Raw genomic sequence first — 24,499 nt, forward strand, 5'->3', positions numbered from 1 at the left:
CTCTATCAACTGTTATTTTTGTGTTATTGAGGAGAACTCATAATTATGTGACTTGAATTAAAATAAAACTATGAATATGTGCAGCAGGGAGATAATAATGATGGGACTTCCATCTCATTTGATCTGATTTTCGGACCGACTAACATTAGTCGGAAACTATTAAAGTTCATCATGAACCGCGTGCGATGATATTCTGTGAGCCTGAACCTGATGCCAGCATCCATTTGCCCTCATACAAGGCCACGGCGATAATTGGGTCAAACTAGAAATAGCCTCCAATTTTGACTTGGAAGCTTCTTTGATTTCCATTCCATCAATATATCTCCCGGACCTAGACGGTGACGGTTTTAAGCTGACCTGTTGTTTGTATTGTTACTCACGGCTTTAAGCTGACCTGTTTGTCACTTACACGTTTATATAATTATATTGCCGTCTCTCTCGATCTCGATCTAGATCTAGATCTGGGGTTGCGGCATCATTTCCCGGCGATTGAGGCAGAGAGAAATGGACGCGTTGGACTCCGTCGTCTATCCATTGCGAGAGTTCGCGAGGGACAGCACGCGCCTTGTCAATAAGTGCCACAAGCCCGATCAGAAAGGTAACTGAATCTCCTTCCTTCCTCTTTTCCCCCATTTGTGGATTAATTGATTAATCTCAGTCTCGGCTTCTGATTTGCTGCGTCATTTTGTGTAGAATTCACCAAGGTCGCGTCCCGTGTTGCCGTCGGCTTCGTCGTGATGGGGTTCGTTGGTTTTTTCGTGAAGCTGATCTTCATCCCCATCAATAACATAATTGTCGGCGCTACATAGGTGAGGAAGTGTTGTCTACGTTGTCATATTGTTGTTAAAACTCACTGTTTTGTACAATTTGAGTCTTGTTTGTTTATAATTGCTCATTGATACGGTATATCTCGGCTTACAGACCTGATTTGGGATAAAATCTGGATCCTTTTGTTCTTTCTCTTTTTTGTTGGGATAAGCTTATCGTTGAATATATTCTGGGGACCAATGAAAAGAGTGATTTTGTTAGTGATGTTTATCAGCTTCCATTCCATGTGATAGAATTGCATCTTACATAAAAGGTATATATGGATGATACGTGACCACTTAAATTTTCATGAAACTAGGGAGAAAAATGTTATCTGAATTTTGTATTCTTGTGCTAGAGAGAATATTAGGCTAGAAGCTCAGAAGCAATCAATTTTAGGTGTAAGCATGTTCAAGATCTTTTTGCAGTCATAGACGATACAGAATACTGCTAAGGTCTTCTTTGTTAGATAAATGCACACAAACAATTTCACACTAGTGCTCAGACACGTTGATAGATACAAGAAGATATTATCTTACTTCCTTTGCAAGCTTATAAGTTTCTTACGTATCTATAACTGTTGTCTTGCGAGGGTTGAATAAGCCAAGAACAGGATTTACTTTTACAAATTTGAGACAACGTTTACACTGTGGTTTCAGTAGGCTGATTTTGCATTTAAAATACAATCTTGAATATTAGAATCATTGATATTTTGAAGATATCTCCAAGTGAAACAAAAATCAGGTCAGTCCAATTGTTGCCTTGCTCTTCCCTTCATTCTTTGTAAACCATGGGTCCTTGGTTCTTGTTCTTCAACCCTCTTCTTGGTGCAAGCAACAGATGGATTAATTGAATTAGGAGTTTGAGATTGATGATAAAAATGTGTGAGCGTTTGAATATTTGATTTTAGAATAACTACCTTCTCAGAATTAGTTTAAGGTAAAGTTGTCTCTTGGTTTTACGTGCTTAGTTTGTGTTTGAACCTAGTCAGCCCAAACAACCAGAAATGCCAAATGCCCTTTATATATTTGCCATCAAATTGCTCAATCATTTAATAAGTTTTTGATTGCTTGCTGCCTTTATCTAAAGGAAGACTTTATTCTTGAAGCGAGTTCTTTTTTTCCCCCCTTTTCTTACCCCCAGAATTTTGTTGCTAATTTCTCTAGCTAATTTGGGATTTTTTAAATTTTTATAAATAAATTAGGCAATAACATTAAGTTGTTTATCAACTTTATGGTTGGACACAGGGAGCGTGAACAATTAGGATGCTATTATGCTAATTTTTTATTGATTTAGCTATTGGTGGTATATATTGTAAAACAGGGCAATCATTGGATGGCAAAGATAGTTTATCTACATCTGATCTGTTAAATTGCTTATGGAATTACAGAATTTATGAAACCACTTTTGTGGTGGCATGCAGCCTTGACATTCTAGATTAAGTTTCTACCATAATTGTGTTGTTTTTGAATCATTTTTCTGGCATTTCTTTAGAACATGTACAGAATCTGCTTAGTAAAAACATGAAAAACCAATATCACAAGCTAAGGAATGAGACTTCTTATTTGATTGTGTTAAGTGGATAGTTCAAATGAAATGCTTCGTTATGCCGGTTTGTGAATGGAGATCAACAGGGTTATAGTTGTCATAATATTTCTTGCATGTATGATCTCTGACTCAAAATGGGTCTGAATTAATCCTTTTAATTGAATACGCAGGCCTTTTGGACTATGAATTTTGCAGAAGGATGGCAGGTTTTAATTGAGTGCGCATTGGGAAGAAAAGGTTACCACCGTAGATGTTAGGCTTTATATACATTCCTACTTTGATTATATCATGGAAAAATGAAGAGAATCCAATTTCAATTTAATATTCTACACTTTCAGTATCATTAGCTTCCTGAATTGTTAGTATGGATTAGTTGATGGACCTTTGACTATCCCGCATCCAATCTTGGGGTGGTGCTTACCTGTCTGGTATCTTGTGGCACTTTCTGTTTGCCTAATGGCACCGAGGCAACCCACCAGACACCCACACCCTTGAGCTCTGACTTGAGGGTTTAGTTCAGATGGAGCCCTGTGGTGGTATTGGCATATGAAACTATTGAGTTCTGGCTGTTTCAGTTCAAATTTTTTCAGAGCTGAACCATTAAGATTATGAATCCACAAATTTTGATGGGGCTGACACTGTGGTAACCGTCACCTGGGAGACAATGTGCTCACATTATTTGCATTTTGAAATTTTGTTATGGTCATAAAAGCAGTTAAGTTTCTGACTGTTGAAAATCAGGCTTAAGAGGTTGCATCTATTTTCTGTTTGTCGATGCCTTGAGCTAATCATAAAGAGTTCTTTTTTTTGGTATGATTTAGTCACTAGCAAAAGCAGAATCGTTTTTCATAAGGGAAAAGGTTTTTTGCTTATGCTGTAAAAGAAATCATAAGGCAAAAAGTAAAATTAGTTTGGATGAAGTGTCAGTGGTCGTGTATTTTGTTCTGGGTCAAATTGATCTCTTATTATCAAAAAATAAAAAAGTCAATAAAATCCTTCTACTTTCAAGCTATGGGTTACTTTGGTCTTTAGCCCCTCCACATATTTGGCACAAACGACGTTTAAACGCCTTCTAAGGCCGTTTGAGATCCTCTTTCGGGTAGCAAAGACGATGGCACGGGGACCTATACTAGGTCCGACCATGATTTTTAAATTGACGGTGCTAGTTTTACTTTTTTAGTGGAATCGAAATCGAACCATCTCTTTGTCATCTGAAGAGAAAGAAAAAAAATAAATTAAATTTTTTTACGTATTCTTTTAAAATTTAAAGGTATTAAAATGTATGTAGTTCACTTACTATTTGAATTTATAATTTTGTTATTTTAATTAAAATTATTTTTAAAAATATCAATTATCTTTTTGATTTTGATTCAATTTTTAAAATAACAATTTCGATTAAAGAAAACGATTCGATTCCCGACCCAAATGAACCGAGGTTAGGACTACTCTGGCAGGCAGCACCTAAGTAAAGTCTCCTTTGAACAATGGCGATGTCTTTGTTGTGGAACAGTGCCACAGGCCCACAGTGGTCTTTTACGTATAGTAGCTATCATCTGGCCGACTTCCATATGACTTTTGACTTTTCCACAACCGCGGACAACGAAGCTCAACAACCATCTTCCGCAAGAGTAGTGGATTTGCAACAGCAAGGGTCCACAATTTGGCTGACTGACTCGTCTCTTCTAATTTCCTCCGACGACTGCAACACAGCATCAAGACGATTTCTCTAATCGCTACTGATTTGTTTTCCATCAATGACGACGATGAATCTTTATCCCCAGACCTCCTCACGGTTGCAGCGATGGATATCATATCGGCGTCTTCAACAATGACGAGCTCTCCTCCTCCCTTCCAATGCAATGACCTGGATGGAGGCTTTTGGTCTCGGCTTAATTTGGATTTGACTATGGTCCATGGACTCTCATTCTCTCTAGTCTGGCGGCGAGGCGATGATGCTCTTCCTCTCCAGGGCTGGCGACCTCCTCCTCCTCCCCTAGTCGTATTCCCCAGTTCCAGATGTTGGCCGGAATGGTGCCTTCTCTGCTGGCTGCGATGGGTTTCCCACACCTGGAGCCCCTCTAATTACAGTAACAAAAGTAAATAGATAATAAATTGCTTTTACAAACTAAGATTAGGAAATTGTTTTCAAGATACTCTATTTCTAGAAAATAACAAAAACTAAAAAAAATATCTTTATTAGTAAAAATTATTTACCCTACATAAATAAAAATTCCATAAAAAATTATTATAATTTTGAGTTTCAAAAGGCAGGCGATGAAAATAGAGAACAAAAATAGAGAAATTATGCTTATGCAGGTGTTAAAGTACTTGAGTTTTACATAAATATCGAGATTCGAATAAGTGTGATAACTTAAAAGACAATATTTCATTAAAAGGTAGTACTAAGGTTGGAAGATAAGTCTTCGCATAGACTGCGTTAAATGTCTCGCTCTAAGTGTGTATCTACGTCCGCATTTGAATTTACTCAGGAAATGCATCAAGGAGAAATGTCACTTAACTCTGAGGATTAATTAGACAAAAGTCGAATACTCCAAGTGAGTAAAAAAAATCATGATCAATCAAACAATTTCACAAGTATTGAGTATGGGTTGCCCCTAGGGACATAACTCAGTGGTCAGGATGAGTATGGAAAAAGATTTTTCTCTTTCATAACTCAGTGATCAGGATGAGTATAGAAAAAGATTTTTCTCTTTCATGTTTGTGATGTGTCAGTGTTCGAACCATAAGTGTTACGATTCCTTCATTTATATCCTGCGCTTAAATTGTGGGGTAGAATAATGAAAGTATCCACGATGAAACATCATCTAAAAAAAAAAAAATTATTGGGCATGAGCCAACCAACAAGGAAAATGATGAAATAATAACAAAGGACCTTGTTTGGCTCCTTGGGAAATGCAGCTGGATATTGCAGTATATGTGGAGGAGGAGGCTTGTGATGTAAACCTATTAACATTTAATTGCCCGTTTCTTTTTGGCAAGAAGCCTTTGGCCTTACATGGATATTGGTGTCGTTGTCAACTACTTGCGTTGCAGTCATTTGTGTTGGTGAATTATGATTTGTACTTACATATCTTCAAAAGATTATGATTGTGGCTTTTCATTTATAACCAAAATAATAACAAGCGCAATGTTAAACTTTGGTTCTCATTTATATTCAAAGTTGTGGTTTTTTATTTATTTTCTTTTAAGTGCAATAAATATATTTTATTCTTATATAATATGTATTTATTAAACTTTATCTTCAGTCTGAAAATAATTTTATTGATTGACAAATTATTATAAATTATGAAGCGTTTATTTATCAACCATTAAGGGTATTTTAGAGTTGAAATTAATATGTAATAAATATACTTTCTTTAACAATAAAATATATATATATATATATACTGCACCTTAACTACTGTTCTTCCACACTACTAATAATAATGTAGAGTTGTAATTAATTTGTTTAGGCTTTTAATTTTTCTTTCTTTCTTCGTTTGGGAGAGTTGTAATATTAATAATTATAGGATATTCAATTCACAATAGAAAAAAAAAATATGTATATATATATATATTGGCGAATATACCTTAATTTGTTGCTTGAACATGGAGGTGAAACAACAATGCAGATTTACCTTTGCTTCATGACATAAGGATTCACAGCCGCCTGATCTATCTATGTTACATAACATTTAATAAAATATCATATTTGGCCAAATAAATCTATATATGACACAAGGGTGATCATAATTCGCATGAGTCAGTCAATTTTAGCCTGGTGCTCATACTCGTGCGTATATATATGCTTTAATTTGATATATATATATATAATGTTCAGAATAATTATAAATTTAAATAAATAATACATGTTTAGTATCATTAAAAATGATTAAAGAACAACTAACTCATATATATATATATAGTTCAATAATTAAATCACAAAATTTTATTATCATGCATGTGTGGAAATAAAATACATCAAACAATCTTACATATTGACGTAGCACCACCTAAAATTACCAAAATACCCCTACGCGTCAATAGTCTTACCCTGTCACGTGGATTGCTTGAGAGACTGACACGTGGCAAGTCAACAATCCGGAGCGGAGCCCGAAAAATTCGAACCAGGCCGCAAGACCCGTTCTAACTTGGTCGAGATCCTCGGGAGTCGTGCCCCCGCTCATCACGGGTTTATCTTGGGTACCTCATAACGGGTCTGCATATAAAAGACAAGAGTCCTCACCAGGTATGACCAAACTCTACAGCTCTCACAGTTATTACAACTTACGTTTATTCTATTGATTTGAGACGTCGGAGTCCACTCCGGGAGACCCTAGCCCTGCCACTCCATTGTCTTGCAGGTCCTATCACCGAGGTCTGACATCGCCAAGTCCGAGGTACGATTCCCGAAGTCATTCGTAGAGATGACACGTGGTGGTCAGTCCCAAAAACCATCATCACATATATATATATATATTTATACTCATTTTAATTAATAGAGCATGGGTGGGTTCTAGCTAATTTATAAGATCATCAAAAGGAATTAACTTGATCATCGAGACACCACCAATCAAGTCACAAGCGAAAGCAAAAGTGACATATCCAAGATTTGAAACCACCCCCGTTAATCACTTGACCACTATCTAATTAATTAGCAATCATACCCTTCATTTCAAATACAATTAAATAGATGTTGTTTTTAACCATAACAAGCAGCATTTTCAAATTATTACTAATCAACCATAAATCATCTACCTATATATATATATATTGAAAAAATTGTGAAGCTCCCACTAAACCTTTTCGGTCGCACGCAAAATGGTCTCGATCCTTTTCTTTTTTCTTTAGGCAAGTTTAACAAATTTGACAGTATCGAATAAATATAAAAGTAAATAAAATCAGATTGGAGTTTTGCATGCACGGCCATGATTATGAGTGAAATTGAGTTCGATTAGCATCTTAATAATTTTCTTAGTGAGCTAGCTAGCTAGCTAGCTCAGCTAAAATTAAAAGTCCCTAAGGAGGCCTTCCGCAATTGCCAATTCAACGAGACTGGCTAAGTACGGACCCTTAAAAGCTCTCACTCAGTGCCACTTTAGATGACAGAACATCTGGCGATGGCGAATTCCTATGTATCTCAAAGCAACACTTTCACTACTGTTACCCAATGTAGATACTGGAAACACAGTACTCAGGGCTGGAGAGCCCTAAAAAGCTTGGTTTTGTTGGTGCCAAGCATGATTGGAAGATTACAACTTTTCTACTCTTTTTTGTGGATATCACTTTTCTTTTTACCCGGATTTGATTGTTGCAAAAGATGATAAAAGTTACAAAGGCAACTGTTAGATCTCTGGCAAACGTTGTGGTGGAATTATTCACATCTTGCAGGGGCTGGCCTGGCCTAGAGATCAGCAAGAGTTTTGTTTTCTGAAGATCCCAACTTTCCCACAACCCAAAAGCAACTCTCCCCTTTTCCCTGCTGGATTTCTTCTCTTGAAATGACTTGAGACTGAAGAATCTTGCTTGACCACCCATTCAATTATATCTTCCTTCTGTAATTGGTTGCCTGGAAAGACATCACCCAGTTGGTCTAATTCTTTATGGAAACACTAGTTAATCTCCTTCCACATTATACCTCAATTATAAACTGATGACCTGCTGAATCCTCACGTGAAGAAAGAAAATCCTCCACTATTCTTTGTCCCTTCTTTTTTCCTTCATGTCCCACTGCCACCGTTCAAATCCTTATCACAATCCAAATTCTCACTCTATCATATCCATATATATATATGGGTTTTTTCTGCCCTTTTCTCTCTTCATCCGTGAACAATATTTGAAGAGATTATCATATATATATATATATATAATGCCAGCTTACAAAATTCAAAAACTTTCATGCAATAGAAAATGTATTGTGTATTGGGTTCCAGTTTGTTATTCAATAAATGATGACCATTTGAACATCTTTGAGGTGTTCTTACTTCTTACTCGGTCGTGAGTTTCCATCCAACCTTTGATTCTCTACCTAATATTTGAGACTATATATTAATCAGGTAACCAAGAACTAGTATAAAATTTATTGGATCAAATATCAAAATAAATATAAAGTTAATACATATAATTTTACAAAATAAATTGAGCAACCCCATCAAATATCAAAATAAATATGACGCTAATATATATAATTTTACAAAAGAGATTGAGCAATCTCACCTCAGGCGGCTCTTATATATGTAGGGAACACTAGGAGGTGCTAATTAATTAGGCAGTAGTGATGTCCATAGAGACAGACAATATGGAAGGACAAATGTTAGGTAGTCAAGAATTAGTGTAAAATTCGTTGAATTAAATATGAAAATAGATGCGAAGTTATATTATTTTACGCAAGAGATTGAACAAACTTACTCAAATTTTAGTTGAAACGTCAAGAAACAATAGAATAACTATATATCAGACAATATATATAATTAAGAAAGAACAAATGTCGATCGAGCTGGGGGTTTGCGTTAGCTAAATAATAATTGATATTATTCAGCGTAAGTCTCATTGACTCAAAGGTCAAAAGTAGATCCGAAAATTGCGTTATTTTTATGGATGGCATTGAACAATGCCCACCTCAAATTCGATCCTAGTAGGGAACAGAAAGAGTAGTAGTATATTGAGCACTGACATATATAGGGACAATATGAAACAACAAATTAATGCTAAGAAAGAAGGTTCAATTAGGTACTCGATCGATAGCTAACATAAAAGTCGTAGGATTAAAAATCAAAGTAGATCATGCAAAGTTGCATTATACCTCATCAAATTAATTCTAGTACGTACTGGGTACACACGTAAAACTAACTAAGAATATTTAGTAGATTAATTAGGCACTTACATATATATAGGAAAAATAAGAAATAAAGAACAAAGAATGAATGAATTAATCGACATATATAAAACTTGTCAGATGAATTAATTAATTAGATGCGGAATTGCATTATTTTTTACAGAATGGTGGAAGAAAGCCCACCTCAGATTTGAGTAGGGAACCACAAGAGTGGTAGTAGATTAGTCACTGACATAGGGACAATATGAAAGGACAAATGTTAAGGATTTATCATAATAACCGGTTTGAAGATTGCTCCCGCCAAGAGGTCCTACATCTCTTTTCTTAGTGCTCAACTTTCTGCAAGAATTGATGGCTCTTGTATTTCTCTGCGTGTATCCAAATGGAAGATAAACGACAAGGAATCTGGAATATGTATGTTGTTGCACTCATTACCCCAACCTTGCATTCAATCATCAACATGATAATTAATCCACATCTTCCACATAAATATATATATATATTGCTTCCATTTCTTTAATTTTGATCAAAAAGTGTGAATCTTCATCACTTGCCATCCAACTTAATTATAATTTTCTATGCAGAAATTAAAGCATATATATATATATATAGATGAAGTTGCATGCAGTGTAAAAAATTAATGATCAAAACATTTTAACTTCTTCCTATTATTTTCCGTTTCTCCATGTTAAAAATTTGTTGGTGTAGCTCTGATTGCGAAAAGGGCTGGTGTTTCCTCTCGATCCTGACCATTATTGTCCTTTTTGCTAGATGTAGAGAAAATAAATAAGATTATGATTTACATGTAAACAAATTAATTAAATAATGTTATGATATACATGGTTTGACATATATTGTGCATATTTTTAATATTAGAAAGAGAGTTTTGATATATTAGTATTTTACTACCAAGATTAATTTAAACCTTAGGAAATGTCGTTAATTGATTTTTTAGAGATTTTATATGCGATGTCAAGATTTTTTTAACAAGAACGAACCTAAACTTTGTTTCGAACTCCCAAAAAAAAGAAAAAAAAAAAAAAAAAGGATGTTGGCAGAGAATTTTTTCCAAATTTTTTTTACCTTTTCCTCCAGATATACAAAACATTTAAAAAAAAAATGCTTAAGATATATAGTAGATTGAGTAGAAATGAGAACAAAGGGCCAAATACAATTAATTCCTCCATGGAAGCCCCTTAATATTATCATATCAAATAAGGGTGACGCAGTTTGCAAATGTGACTTTTCACAAGACTTGATATATGATTCCTCCATGGAAGCCCCTTAATATTATAATATCAAATAAGGGTGACGCAGTTTGCAAATGTGACTTTTCACAAGACTTGATATATGAACACTTTTCAGATCTTTTACCCCACTACTAGATTTATGTGACGGACCAAATGAATGAATTATTGGAGCCACCTCTACAAGATTTTCCACCTCCTCCAGGTATTAGTCTGCCTGCAGGTAGATGACAAAGAAGAAAAAAAGATGTCTTCCATACACGAAACAGTTTCTTATAAGTGTCGAGAGTAAGATGATTTTTTTTGTGTGCAAGAAGTTGTTTCTCAAACATAAATATGTTGTAATTTTCTATTCACAAAGAAGCAATCTTACCTTTACTAATTGTTAGGGGGAACAAACATGATCAACCGGCCGGCTGACTGGACATCTTGAATGGAATGCATGCACTGGTGGCTTCCAGCGAACACTGATCCGTCCTATATGTATGTATGTATGTATAATGTATGTATGCAAAGACATGAAAAGTAAAGAAACTAGGAAAAATAATTTGTTTGCTTCTGGGTTGGATTCCAGACATGAACAGTCGGTGTTTGGTGGCTGAGGAGCTATAAAGTCGAAGAAGCCGAGTACAGAGGTTGAAAGCAAAGCCGTCTTCTTCTTGATGAATTTGCTTGCTTTTTGTTCTGATTCATTTGCCTTTTCTATCGACATCTAGGTTCTGAACTTCACTCTTGTCCACATCACAACCGAAACAGATCATAAAAAGGAAGAAGAAATCTTGCATCTATGTTCCAAGTGCTGCTGCTGGATGCTGAAAGCCTACCAGATTGAAATGATCTTCTGGTTTTACCAGATTTGCAGCCTTTTCAACATTGATGCTTGAATATTGAGACTGTTTGTTTTGTTTTCTTCATGAAGCTTTGACTGCCAGATTTGGCTCATGAAAACTCCACACACACACACACACATATATATCCTTAGAATTCAGTGCCATGGCATGAAGATTTATATATATATAGGGTCTTTGATGATGATCAATTAATGTGGGCTTGGTTCAATTTGTTAACTTTGAAGGCAGATGTCCTATCACCCCCAACGCGGGAATGAAAAGATATCGGTTTGCGTTAAGGATCGGATTACAAAAGGTCAACAAAATGGAGTCCCTCACGAGTTCAGACTTTGAGCATTCTCCATATGGGTGTGTGTGTGTGTGTGTTATGATTAAGAATTTTTACGGAGTTTTCTTTTCTTTTTTTTTTCTCTCTATTATGTTATAAATTTCTTCTATTCTATTCATTTGTTATGGCCTACAAAATAAACATATAAAAAGATTTGAGGAGTTATAAGGTTTTATCATCAACTAATCTGTGGTCCTTAATAAATATTGGCCGGTTGTATGGGAATTATCTATTAAAATATATATAAGCATTGCCCATAAGTTAATTATATAATAATATATGCATGTAATTAAAAGTAATACATACCAGCAAATCTGATTAATTAATATAAGAACTAACAAAAACCCATAACGTTGATGAGACCAGCTAACTTTATCATGTTTACATTCAAAAAGCTCTGAAGCAGATATTAAGAGAAATAAGTATTTGCGCTGCCTGCAGTGTGAAGAATTATGAAAAACAGTGTTGCGTTGTTTCTGCAATCATGACCCAATAATTTTAATGGGATTTTTTTCTTCGGAATGCATGAATTAATATGATCGTGAAAACTATATATACAACTACTTTAATTATTACCCAAATAATGAATTACTGCAACTAATGCAAAATGCAGCTCTCAGAGCTAACTGAAATTTAAAATATTTTTCATCCCAAAATGACTTGAATTAAGCTGAAATATATGATGGTATTGGTAACTATAAAAAATATATATATATCAATGTGATAATCAGTCGATCGGAAATCTTTGAACTTTTTGATGGAAAGAGAAGGCATGAGAATGACAATCCAGGCAATCAATGGATTGATAGCGCTTGTTAAAGATGGATGCCAAGTTCCAACCCAAAGTTTATTAGTTATTCTCTGTCAAATTGGAAACATTACAGACTTACAATTAAACCCCAGCTGGAACGCTCTCTGGATCTCATTAATTCATGGCAGGAATTTTTGCCGGCAAGCCTGGCAAGTGATCTCCATGCCGGTGGAGTCTAGCCTCCTAGTCGCCTTCTCCTTCAACCGCTCGGCCTTCTCCACTTCCTCCCTCGCCCTCTCCCACATCTGCCTCGCCCTGGCGAACTCCGACTGCGCCATCTCCATCTCCCGCCGCGTCAGCTCCCTCACCCGCTCCGCGTACGCCTTCTCCACCGCCGCCAGCCGTATTTGCTCCGCCGCCTGCCACTTCACAGTTTCCACCTCCGCCGTGTACTCGCACAGCGGATTCATCAGCACCCCTTCCAGCGCCGCCGGCCTGCTGATTGGCCGCACGCTGATTGACAATTGGAGGTCCAGCGATGGCTCCCCTGCGGCTGATCTGAATTTGGGCAGTGGCTCGGCCGGCCACGGGCGGGATGATGAAGCTGTGGGATGTGCAGTGGGGAGAAGCTGAAGTTCCTTTAGATCTTCTTCCATTGGAGTCTGGAGAGTAGTAGCAGTAAGGTGGTGGAGGTGGCTGAGCTTTTCTATATATAAACAATGGATAGTGGCATATATGTAATTTCATACACAAAATCTCTTCCGGAAAAACATGTGAAGGAAAGAAATTGAATTTTCATAAATAAAGAGAGAGTGTGAGTTTTCATTCAAGTATGTATGTATGTATGAATATGAATCATATGGTGACTCTCTCTCTCTCTCTCCCTCCCCACCTCACTAGCAGCAACGTGGTGGTAGTACCAGTGCTTACCATTGATAGAAGATATCCATGAATTCCAAAATTGCCCACTTCTCCTATCCATAATTACTTAACCAACTCAAGCAAATGACAAAAATACCCCTCCCTTATACCAATGAATTCACAAGTAAAAATCTGATATTTAAAAAAATGCAAAAACTTTATCTATTTATTTTTAAATACAAACATAATTATATTTAAATAATATTTTTATAAAACATTTCTAAGAATGATTTTAAACGAAGGGCCAAGTTCACTTCTGGACTTTTCAAAATAATTCAAGTTGTTCTAAAATTCTTAATTTTGATTTATTTTGTCCCTAAAAATACTATTATTTTTTTCACAAATTTGTCCTTAAACTAAACCATTGAAAAGATTGAAATTTAAGCCAAAAAATTCTAAGAAGTGAATTAATCCTTTTTTTTTTCCAATAATTTTATTTTGTTTTATGAGGGCAAGGAGGAGGAGGGAGAGTAATAATTACGAAGGCACGTGCGAGGGAGGTTGCGTTGGGCCTTTTAGAAGGTGGGGGCTGGCTTTATGGTGGGCCTCCAGCTGTCGGCCCTCAATTTACAAAGCCATTAAAAAAAAAAAAAAAAAGAGCTTTGAACTTTCTTTCTCGCTCCAAGCCCACTCTCCGGGTCAGGCTCGGCACGTGGGAGGCGCTAGCCTGTGACGGGGGTACCACCGAGTCCGCGACTTGGACCGTTCATCACGAGGGTCCCACCCGCCACAACTTTAAATCATAGCGGTGATTTAGGATCAGAACAATATCTCCCCTTACACGTGGCGCTGATCGGCAAAATCGAGCGGCGATTCTGCGCCGCTGCAACCATACCCATTTTAGTGTAAGCCCCTCGAAGTATCGACAAAAATGGTTTTCATTATTTGTTGGGGGCTAAATCTATTGTACTCGCCAAAACCACGCCCCCTCGCCTCTCTCTTTGGGGTAAATTTATGGGTGGGTCCACCTTAATTGTTTCTTTTATTTATTTATTTTGGAGAGGGGGGGGGGGGGGGGGGGGGGGGGGGTGTTATTACGATGATCTTAAGTGGGGTAAAACAAGAATAATTGACAATTTGCAAGTGAAGTGACGGAGTCTGAAAGACATGGAGCCTAAATAGATTTTCATTCTGGTTTGGTGGTGAAAGAATTTTCATGTACTAGCAAAAACCCACTCCTCTTTTCTTCTCCTTTTCAAGAAAATTTATGGGCCCACTTTACAAAAATGCTGACACTGAAATCTTAGTAGACTAAGATTTAAATTGCAATTAGGATCAAGGAGTCTTATGTTCTTTCTAAACCGATTCTTTTCTTATTGTTTACAACTCTAGTAGTAGTGTTGTTGTATTACGAAACACTTTCTATTACAACGAAATTATAATAGAGAAAAATGATGACTATAATTGAGTATATCAAAATAAATAGATCCAAACACTTTTGTTTTGGTAGTATGAGAGTTTATTTCATTATTAAATGAGTTAAGAAGAAGAGGGAGGACTATATATATATATATATATATATAAAATTTAGGAACTAAAAAGGGATGATCCAAGGAATGGTATTGCTAGCTAGGGGATGGATGGCGCAAGTGGGGATTAGGATTACAACAACTTTTGGGAAAAGTCATAGCTTTAATTTTCTAAGAACTTTTATGGGCCAAGCTGCGATGTTCTTCAATAAAGCTTTTTTTTTTATGATGCATGAAGATTTAGAGAGGCCTAAAAAGTGGAACGAACATGTGACGGGAGAAACTCGGGTCGGGATAAATGAAATGAAATGAATCCAGCCATCAGCACTCAGAAGCATGCAGCAGCAGCAGCAGCAGTTAGGAATGCCCTTTTTAATTATGTGTGTGTGTGTGAGGTTGGCAAAGCTCTTAAAGACTCCAAAGCTGTCTGCTCTTTCTTTGCTTTTTAAATGTGTCGTAGTAGAAATATGTCTGATTTTGGATCATCCATCCTCTATTTCTACCCAATCATACAAGACTTGTGTCTTTAAAAGCTGCGAGAGATCGATGATGCTTAGGATACTACTGATATGATTTTTTTTATTATTTTTTTTTTTTGGTAATTTTAAAGTATAGAATTTAATTTAATTCCAGTTCAATAAGCAGAGAAGTTGTACGGAACATTCTAGCCCAGTCCGCTGCAATAAATATTGCTTTACAAAACATTAACTTAATTTCATAAATAAATCCTGTTGTGTTAACCAAATGAAAAAAAAAAAAAAGAAAATAGCACCGGAAAAATGTGGAAAGTGGGATTTGAACCCACGCCCTTTCGGACCAGAACCTTAATCTGGCGCCTTAGACCAACTCGGCCATCTCCACGACTTGACCAGTGGGGGGCAACTCAAAATGTTAAGCTCGTGACTGGTTATGACTACACCATTACACTCGCATGACATGACCCCCGCCTTTCTGTCCGACTTCTCTCAAAGGCTGCTAAACTGCATCGCATGCATAATATGCGTTGCATTCCCCCCAGCAGTAGTACGTTTCGTTTAATGCACATGTATCGTGTATGTATGTTTTGCCTCCTTTGCAGGCCAAATACATATTTTATTTTTTATATATTTGTATATTTTTTTATTTAGACATTCAAATTTTTTATTATTTTAAAAATACTTTTAAACCATACAATTTCAAGTTAATTACATTCTTAATTTTTTTGTTATTTCAATTACACTCTCTAACTAAACAATTTTGAGTTAATTATACACTTTAATAAATTTATTATGTAATTAAAATAACAAAAAATCAAAAATATAATTGAATCAAAATTACAAGTTCAGATATATATCTTTAAAATAACAAAAAAAATTAACTATTTAAATAAAAATAATGTACAAATATATAGTTTAAAATATATATTTTGCCTACTTTGGTATTTAAAAATACTCACTTACCATTCCCTACATTCAATCTAACCTTTCATTAATAGTTTATGGCCGCAGATGGTATGGAGAAATAAAATCACTCTTATTTATTACTTGCCCTAGGAATAAATGCTTTTGTCATTTTATTTTTAGTAAATATTATAGTTATCAAAAATAAATTGAATTTTGATTAACTTAGGTTATACAATAAGTAATTGTATTAATTTAGTAAAAAAAAAAACATGCAAAAGTAATAGATACACATTCTCATCAATCTAAAAAAAAAAAATAAAAACACAAATATTCATCATAATATTAATAATTACAATTTACAAAACATCAAGGTCAAACCCTACAATTAGAAGAAAGCTATTCCTTTTACTTTTACCTTTCTCAATTAAAACAATCAAGAGAAAAAGAGATTCAAAAATTTAAAAACAAATTATAAATCTAAAAATCTTCATCAAGCTTGAAGACGTGGGCCCCACCACCATTGCCATTCAAGCTGGACATGACAGAAGCCTTCTGATACTCCCCAACCCTCTTCTCGAAGAAATTGGTTTTACCCTTCAAGCTGATGAGCTCCATCCAATCAAACGGGTTCCGAGCATCGTAAATCTTGCCGTACCCCAATGCCCCCATCAGCCGATCCGCCACGAAATCGATGTACTGCCTCATCAGATCACCGTTCATCCCCACCAGCGCGCACGGCAGCGCGTCGCACACGAACTCCCTCTCTATCTCCACCGCCTCCCCCACGATCCCCCTCACTCGCTCCTCGCTCGGCCTCTGACTCAGCAACTCGTATAGCAAGCAGGCGAAGTCGCAGTGCAGACCCTCGTCTCTCGAGATCAGTTCGTTCGAGAAGGTCAGCCCCGGCATCAGGCCCCGCTTCTTGAGCCAGAAGATGGCGCAGAAGCTGCCGGAGAAGAAGATCCCTTCGACGCAGGCGAAGGCGACGAGCCGCTCGGCGAAGGACTCGGATCCGTCAACCCATTTCAGCGCCCAATTGGCCTTCTTCTCGACGCAAGGGATGGTCTCGATGGCGCGGAAGAGGCGGTGCTTCTCCGTGGGGTCCTTGATGTAGGTTTCCAGGAGGAGGCTGTACATCTCCGAGTGGATGTTCTCGATCGCGATCTGGAAGCCGTAGAAGGCTCGGGCCTCGGCGACCTGAACCTCCTTCATGAAGCGGCCGGCAAGGTTCTCGAGAACGATGCCGTCGGAGGCGGCGAAGAAGGCGAGGACGTGGGTGATGAAGTGCTTCTCGTCGGCGGTTAGGGTTTCGTCCCAGTGGCGGAGGTCCTGGGAGAGGTCGACTTCCTCGGCCGTCCAGAACGAGGCCTCCGCCTTCTTGTACATCTCCCAAATTCGGGGATACTGGATGGGGAACATGCAGAAGCGATCTGGATTTGGGGCGAGAAGAGGCTCCTGCGGAATCGACGGCATTTTTTCCGATGAATTCACGGACAAATTCGAGAAGACGTGAAAGAGATTTATACAGAATTGTTTTGGGGTTGGGGGCGGGGCGGGGGATTTAAATGCGGCGAAAGCTTGGCGGGGAAGTTGAAAAATTTGGAGAAGCAACTACTACTATTACTACTACTACTACTACTACTACTACTATAAAAGTAGCAGCAACTAGCAAGCAAAGGAGGCAAATGCCGAAATTTGATTTGTTTTGAATTTTGAGTTTGGAGTGAAGAGGCGGGTGGGAATGGGATTTGGAGGCTTCTGTGTCTGTTGGAAGAATATTTGAAGCGGCAAATTTGTGTGAGTGAGTGAATAGTGATGTTTCAGTTTCGCAAATGTTTGTGGTTGGCTTTGCTTGGTAGTTTCTTGCTTGCTTGCTTGCTTTTCTATCTTTCTCTTTGTTTGCCAATTGCCATGTTCAGATAGGATGATGAGCATTTAGAAGAGAAACCACCGTACCGTGCAAGGCAATACCAATCTTTTGAGTCATGCCCACTTCTATCTCTCTCTCTCCAAATTTTGATTATTGGTGGTCAACAAACTACCAAATAATCAATCTTGTAATCAAACCCAAATAATTGTGCAAAATTGTTATCTTATATATTCAAATTAAACAACATAATATTTATAGGAGATCAAAATCAAAGAGGGGCATGACATGAGTCTCACCCCTGCTGCATGCCCGCGTCAGATTATACCGGCAGAGAATATTTCTCCATAATAATTGTGTTAAAACCAAATAAAAAAGCAAATTTCTTTTGATTCCCAAAATTGATTTCACTTTTAATAAAATAATAATAATAATACTCTCCCTTCCTCGGTAACTGAAAACTTCACTGGTGGTCAAGATAATTACATAAATCACCTTCAACTTTATTGCTATTCCCTGCTGTAATTAAATTAATAATAATTTATGGAATTTGTCTTTGAGGTAACAGTGAGGGCTTTACAATGAATGAATGAATGCACTTTGGTTTCAAGTTTCAACCAAGCACGTAAAGGCATCTTAGATGAGTCTACTATGAACCTTCCAGGCCCAGACACGTTAGGTTCAATTGGGGCCATCCATTATAAACCCAAGACGAATTACAAATCATGGGAACCTGGAAAAAGAACGCACATATATATATATATATATATAAATAAATATGATGGAAGTCGTCGAGTCATGCATTTGAATATTTATACATCTGCAATTAATTCATTCATTCCTTCCTTTTATTAGTAAAACACTACTACACATAATAATAAAATTTAAGAAATGTTTTATGTATTTAAAAATTTAATTAAAATCGGTATTTATGTAATTGGATCTATCTATCTCCTTTAAAATTACTTATTATAGAAAATATAGTGATGAATAAAAATATATAAAATTTATGTAACTGATGAGCTGCTGCTGCTGCTGCTGGTGGAGCCAAATAGTGAATTGGATTAAAACTTAATATTATTAATATGGTATTATGAATGTGGTTGGTTTGAATTGAGGCTGTCTTTTAAATGAGCAAGTTCTTGGTTGCAGTGCATGAAAGCTTAATATTGAATTTTAAAATGAATGTAAATAATTAATTTATCCTTCTCCTTGGATACCCTACCCTACCCTACCCTACCCCTTCCTGATGAGTGGAGTGATGACTCCATTGGCCATTGGGTATCTTAAAGATGTCTTTAACTATGGAGTGGTTATTAGTTTGGTGATTATTATGGATTAATACTCATTCATGTTGGCTAATTAACAAATTACTTTTGCTACTCATTAAGCTGTTGTTGGTACTGTTGGATGATGGATGGCCCTCTCTCTCTCTCTCTCTCTCTCTCTCTCAAAAGCTAAGCGTAACATGGCGCCGACGGTGTTAAAGTAAAGCCACATGGTCTCATACAACTGTTTTGTTTGCTAATTTGGAAGATTTGGGCTCTTATGAAAGGTGGGGATCAGATTTATTTAGCTGTAATAGTAAAAAAAAATATTAACATTTATAAATTTAAATTATAAATGTTAATTTATAATTTTGGGAATATAAAATTATAAATTTAAATTGTAAAATTAACATTTTATAAAATAAGATAATAATCCCAAAGTAATTTAAAACAAATAGATGGATCCGTGGAGTGGAGCCGTGACACACTTTTCAATTGTTATAAGAGAGCATGTTCATTTAAAATTAAACCAAATCTAAATATTCGGACAATTCTAAGATACGCATATATAGGCTACACCACACACTCTTTTTTAATTATACTACACCCCCCCCCCCCCCCCCCCCCCCCCCAATATTCAATAAATACTGTAGTCGCTGCCTTATCAAGAAGATTCATACTGATTTCTAGTAATGTGTTAATTTATTATTTGATTTCTTTTAAGATTTGAGAACCATGTGTACACATTTAATTGTAAATGATTTTTTTAGGGTAACTTCTGGTAATAAAAATAAAATTATTTTTTTGGAAAATAAAAAATTATGCATTTAAAATGGAGAAATAAGGCTTAAAGACTAAAAGTGTTAGGGTATTTTTGTGTTATTTAATGAAGTCATATAAACAATGCACTATATTTGCTCCTCACTGCTCTGCTCTTGTCCTCTTCTAATGTTTTAAATTTATTGTTGTAATTAAATACATTAGAGTTTGATTAAAAAAAAAAAGTTTTTTGGATTTCAAATGTGCATAAACTTTTTGGATTTCAAATGTGTAACGTAATAATGAACCTATTTAAACATATACTTTTTTTTATTTAAAAGATAATAAAAGGGTAGATTTTTGCAACGTTACAATATAACTTCAACTATTCTTATTTCTTATTCTTACTAGAATTTGGGGGATGGAATATATACAAGTCTGTTACCAGCACAAATTACACAATATTGCTAAAGTAGATGGTTTTTGAAATATTTTTTTACGAGGAAGAATGATTAAATTTTAATAAATACACTTTGTTTATATAAGGTGGAGTATTTTATTTTCAGCTTCATCATAATTATGGTCAAGCCTATATTTTTTAACTTAAACTTTATATAAAAAGCCTATCAACCCCCGGGGGGGCAAGAACTTCAAATTTGACTTAAATACTTAACTTTTATAATTTATACATATTAATTATCTAATTATTTAATTAACATTAAATGTGTAATAAATAAATTATTAACCACTTAGGGTGTGTTTAATTGCACACATTTACCATATAACATACGATATGTTATAGTCCACTATAAGGTATGGGACTTGTGCCACATTAAAAGTTCAGCCTTCTGGTGTGGGGTTTATAATCTCTTAGATACCCTCCCCTTAACAGCTAACTTTTGAGAGTGAATTATACTTGAGAGTTGTAACAGTGGTATCAGAGCCAGCCCCATGGCTCCCAGTGCAAGCGAGCAGCGACGGAGGTGACGTTGGTATTACAGTGTTCACCTGAGACCACCAAAGGCTAGTGCATAACCTGCCGTCATGGGCCTGGGTTGCAGAGCGTGGTGGTATGTTATGGTCTACTGTAAGGTATGAGACTTGTTCCACATTGAAAGTTCAAGCTTCTGATGCGAGGTTTATAACCTCTTCGACACTCTCCTCTTAATAATTAGTTTTTGAAGATGAGTTCTACTCGAGAATTGTAACACAATCGTGACTCACAATTCATCAATCGAAGCAAAGAAAAAAAGTTGGGATTGGTCAAGACAATGACAACTGACAAAATACTCGATTCTTTTATTCGAGTCAACAAGAGTAAAGACAACAACTGAAAGTGATGGAAAATGTGGAAAGAATTTTTTTTTTTTCTTTTCTTCTATTTTATTTCTTTCCAACTCACTTTACCTGCAAACTCACGTATTATTTTAGATAGTCAATAGATATAAATTATAAAGGTTAAATCTTTAATAAATCATATTTAAAATTTAGGGGTGATAAGTTTTTTATATAAAGTTAGGGAAAAAAATATGGGTTTGGCCTAATAATTATATTAGTTGATAAAATATTTGAGATATTTATTACTTTAATAATAAAAATAATATATCTTATTTAAAAATAATGTTAATCATTATTCTTACAATAGTAATTATTAAAACTTAATAAATAAAAAATAAACCTCATAATTATTTATTTTTCAATAATTTAAAGGAATAGAAAATAGTTCCGTGTACTGACAAATTTTTATAACTTGGTATAAAAAGATTTTGGAAAGTCAAATTTGCTTTCAGAACAAGTTAAATCAAAATTCTTACTATTTTGACAAGTAATTACACACAGATGTGCACACAAAATATTGTTAGAGTAATCCTATTTGAACGGGAGGAGTTTCACATGTGGGTTTATAGGTGCAATATTATCGCGATAAATTGGCGATATTTTAGATCTAAATTGGAGCAATTTCTCATAATAAATTTGAATGACCTATTTTGCCATTTCCTCTCATCTCTCTCTCTCATCTTCCCCACCAACAATTGCCTCTCATTGCCTTTCTCTCACACAGTGGCGAAGATGCAACAGCGAGGCGATGAGAGAAATAAGAGATGGAGGATCCAGCAAAGACGGAAGAATAGGAGAGAGATGAGATGAAGATGTTGCCTAGTTGATCGTTGCGGAGAGGAAGTATGCAAAGGTGAGGCAGTGGCGACAAAAGGAAGGCAGTTAGAAAAAGGAGAGATGGAGGATGCGGGGGAGAGGGAAGAAGGAGATGGATAATGCAGCGAAGATGGAGGATGCGAGGGACAGGAAGGAGGGAGAAAGGAGATGAAAGGGCCGTCGTAGAGAAAGAGGAAGGAGAAAAGAGATGAAAGGGTCGTCGCAGAGAGGGAGGAATGCGAGAGGAATGAGAGAGAGAAGATAAAGGGGTTTCCTTGCCAACTGCTGCAGCGGGCGATGAGAAGAAGAGGAGAGTGAGGATGCAATGAAGAGGGAGGAAGAGGAAAGAGGAAAGAGGAGAGAGAAAGGGGTTGCCTTGCTGACCACCGCATAAAGAAAAGGATGCAGCAATGATGCGGTGGCAATGAGAGGAAGACGGTGAGAAGAAAGGGAGAGGGATAAGACAGAAGAGGAAAGGACAAAATGGTTATTCAACTCACTTGTAAACCAATATTTCAAACTCTTTATATACAAATAGCATATCTCATATTGTTAAATCTTTTAGTGAAACACAGCAATGGTGAATTGAAATATTTAACTTTAAAGTTAAGACGGGAAGTAATTTCTCTTACCAAGCATATTTGATTTCCAACTAATTATAAGTAATTGATTAAAGTGGAAATGTCGTGCATGTCAATGAATTAGCCAAAATACTTGCCTCTACATAATGGCTGAATTGAATAGATATTTGGGTGATACTAAATAAAAATTTATTATTTTTTATAAAATAAATATACATAACATTTAATATATTACGTCTTTTAAGCTCAAGAATAACATGTATAAATTATTTTAACATAAGACAAATAGAGTTATAAACTTTAAACAAATTAAAAGCTTGGTATTAATATTAAATAAAAAGAATTTGGTACATAATTAAAAAATAAGTAGTCTATTTTTTATAACTAATTTTTTTGTATATTAATTTACTATGCATAATTAATAAATTATTATATTATTGTGGGTTTGCTTAGTTTGAGACTTGAGATGGAAGGGGAGAGTGAAAGATTTATGCTGCACCAACTCCACATCTTGCAACCTTATCCAAAACCCTACTTTCCAATTGAACATAATGTATGATGATATATATAGATATATAGATATAGTAGAGGCAGCTGATTCCTTTTCTTTTGTTTATGGGTACCCACAAATATCTCCCTTTCCTTTAGCTTCATTTGCAAAATTCTCAAAACTTGTCAACTTGGCCTTGTCACAAGTTGCCCCCCGTGCGTAGCCGTAGCCATTGCCATTGCCATTGCCATTGCCATTGCTTTGCAATAGATGATAGTGATATGATCCCGCGCGCACACCATTGTGATTTGTGGTGTTTACCTACCTTAATCATACTCTCTTTTTCTTTGCACAAGACTCGTACAAACATGATTATGTGTTGAATTTATTTTATTGTTTTAAACGTGGCTTAGCTTGCATTATAGTAATTGGGACAATGGATTGCGTTTGCACTAAAAATCCCTTCTCTCAGTCTCCGACCTGCTTTCTTCTTCTCCATGTCCCCCTTTTCTGTTGGGTAATGGTAGAGAATTTGATTAGTACTGGTTTCGTAATTATTGTGGAGTAATGAAGTACAAAACATAGTTCACAAAGTATTATAGACACAAATTTCATTTAAATTTCAAAAATTTATACGATAAATATTTTAAAAACCCTTAAAAAAATACTTAAAACTTAAACGTTAAACCTTAAAGAGTTGTTGACGGAACCATTTAGTAATCTATTTTGTCGTTCTATTTGGGAGAATTGAAACTAGCTTACTTTAAGAAAAAAATTTCGAGAACACAATGGGTTTCCAAAGCCAATTAAAATTTAATAAATTTTAATATTTAATAATTAATTTTAAGACTTGCTACTTAAAATTTATTAAAATATAACATCTAAATGATGACGCAAATATATTTTTAAAAACTCATTAAATACTCCAAATTTAAGTATCACTCGCATAATGTCAAGAAATGGGGTCAATTGATGTAAGAGGCTAATTAAATTGTTATTCGATGTGTCTAATATTATTTGTGAACATTAGGTTTGACTCTTTTGATATTTTAATTTTATCTGCGACCCTTTATCTTATTCATACACAAAACTTAATTATAGTTATTTTTTTTATTGATGATTAGATATAACAATTAATTTATTTATATTAGAAGAATATCACGGTCAAAATTTACCAACGACTTGCGAGGAAGAAAATTGATGAAAGAAAAAGACAAAATGAATTTGAGAGACCATTTAAC

At 35.6% G+C, this 24,499-nt stretch overlaps 3 protein-coding genes and 1 non-coding gene across 4 annotated transcripts; 1 reads left to right on the top strand and 3 right to left on the bottom strand.

Moving 5' to 3' along the window:
- The first annotated feature begins 194 nt into the window (after window positions 1–194).
- On the top strand, window positions 195–2,695 carry LOC127796012 (protein transport protein Sec61 subunit gamma-1-like). Its single transcript, XM_052328042.1, has 3 exons — window positions 195–598; window positions 694–809; window positions 2,526–2,695. Exons 1-2 carry the CDS (start codon window positions 505–507, stop codon window positions 807–809), a joined length of 210 nt encoding a protein of 69 aa, XP_052184002.1. The 5' UTR covers window positions 195–504; the 3' UTR covers window positions 2,526–2,695.
- A 9,663-nt stretch (window positions 2,696–12,358) lies between these two features.
- On the bottom strand, window positions 12,359–13,242 carry LOC127796014 (protein indeterminate-domain 16). The gene has a single exon (XM_052328044.1). It carries the CDS (start codon window positions 13,021–13,023, stop codon window positions 12,547–12,549), a length of 477 nt encoding a protein of 158 aa, XP_052184004.1. The 5' UTR covers window positions 13,024–13,242; the 3' UTR covers window positions 12,359–12,546.
- Window positions 13,243–15,537: 2,295 nt separating this feature from the next.
- Window positions 15,538–15,618, bottom strand: TRNAL-AAG (transfer RNA leucine (anticodon AAG)). Its single transcript has one exon. It is a non-coding gene; the product is annotated as a tRNA-Leu (tRNA).
- Window positions 15,619–16,457: 839 nt separating this feature from the next.
- On the bottom strand, window positions 16,458–18,074 carry LOC127796015 (ribonucleoside-diphosphate reductase small chain). The gene has a single exon (XM_052328045.1). It carries the CDS (start codon window positions 17,610–17,612, stop codon window positions 16,617–16,619), a length of 996 nt encoding a protein of 331 aa, XP_052184005.1. The 5' UTR covers window positions 17,613–18,074; the 3' UTR covers window positions 16,458–16,616.
- Between the last annotated feature and the right edge of the window lie 6,425 nt (window positions 18,075–24,499).

This window comes from Diospyros lotus, chromosome 2 (genome assembly GCF_014633365.1).
Source record: "Diospyros lotus cultivar Yz01 chromosome 2, ASM1463336v1, whole genome shotgun sequence".
Taxonomy (NCBI): Eukaryota; Viridiplantae; Streptophyta; class Magnoliopsida; order Ericales; family Ebenaceae; genus Diospyros; species Diospyros lotus.